The following is a 638-nucleotide window of genomic DNA, read 5'->3' as shown; positions in this document are numbered from 1 at the left end:
GTTCATCTGCTCTGGATGCAAGGATTTATTACCCAGTTAGTTTTTTTATTTTATTTTATTTTTTTTTTTTATTTTGTTTTATTTGTTTTGTTTTGTTTGTTTTATTTATTTTTATTTTATTTATTTGTTTATTCACTTTTAGGGGACTACCAGTTCATCTGCTCTGGATGCAAGGATTTATTACCCAGTTAGTTTTTATTTTATTTTATTTTATTTTATTTTATTTTATTTTGTTTTATTTGTTTTTATTTTGTTTTGTTTTATCTGTTTTTATTTTATTTATTTTTGTTTTTTTTTTTTTGGTTTTGTTTTATTTATTTTTATTTTATTTATTTGTTTATTCACTTTTAGGGGACAACCAGTTCATCTGCTATGGATGCAGGGATTTATTACGCAGTTCGTTTTTTATTTTTTATTTTATTTATTTATTTTTATTTTTTTTGTTTTTGTTTTGTTTATTTATTTGTTTTTATTGTGTTCATCTGCTCTGGATGCAAGGATTTATTACCAAGTTCGTTTTTTTCTTTTTTATTTTTATTTATTTATATATTTATTTGTTTATGGGATCGTGTCTGGGATCGTGTGTGGGGTGTGGGATCGTGTCTGGGATCGTGTCTGGGATCGTGTCTGGGATCGTG

At 24.6% G+C, this 638-nt stretch overlaps 1 protein-coding gene across 1 annotated transcript in view; it reads left to right on the top strand.

Annotated features, from left to right (window-relative positions):
- Positions 1-491: 491 nt before the first annotated feature.
- The window catches only part of EMH_0053910 (uncharacterized protein), a gene marked incomplete at both ends in the record, with an annotated part of 728 nt that continues 581 nt past the window's right edge, over positions 492-638 (top strand). The window contains one exon of the mRNA XM_013497053.1: positions 492-511. Within this exon, the coding sequence (XP_013352507.1) occupies positions 492-511 (20 nt within the window). The remainder of the gene's footprint in view (positions 512-638) is intronic.

The sequence above is a fragment of the Eimeria mitis genome, genomic scaffold (assembly GCF_000499745.2).
Source record: "Eimeria mitis Houghton genomic scaffold, Emh_scaff2444, whole genome shotgun sequence".
In the NCBI taxonomy this organism is placed as follows: Eukaryota; Apicomplexa; class Conoidasida; order Eucoccidiorida; family Eimeriidae; genus Eimeria; species Eimeria mitis.
Note: the sequence above shows the minus strand (reverse complement) of the source record. Positions and strands in the feature narration are given on the sequence as shown.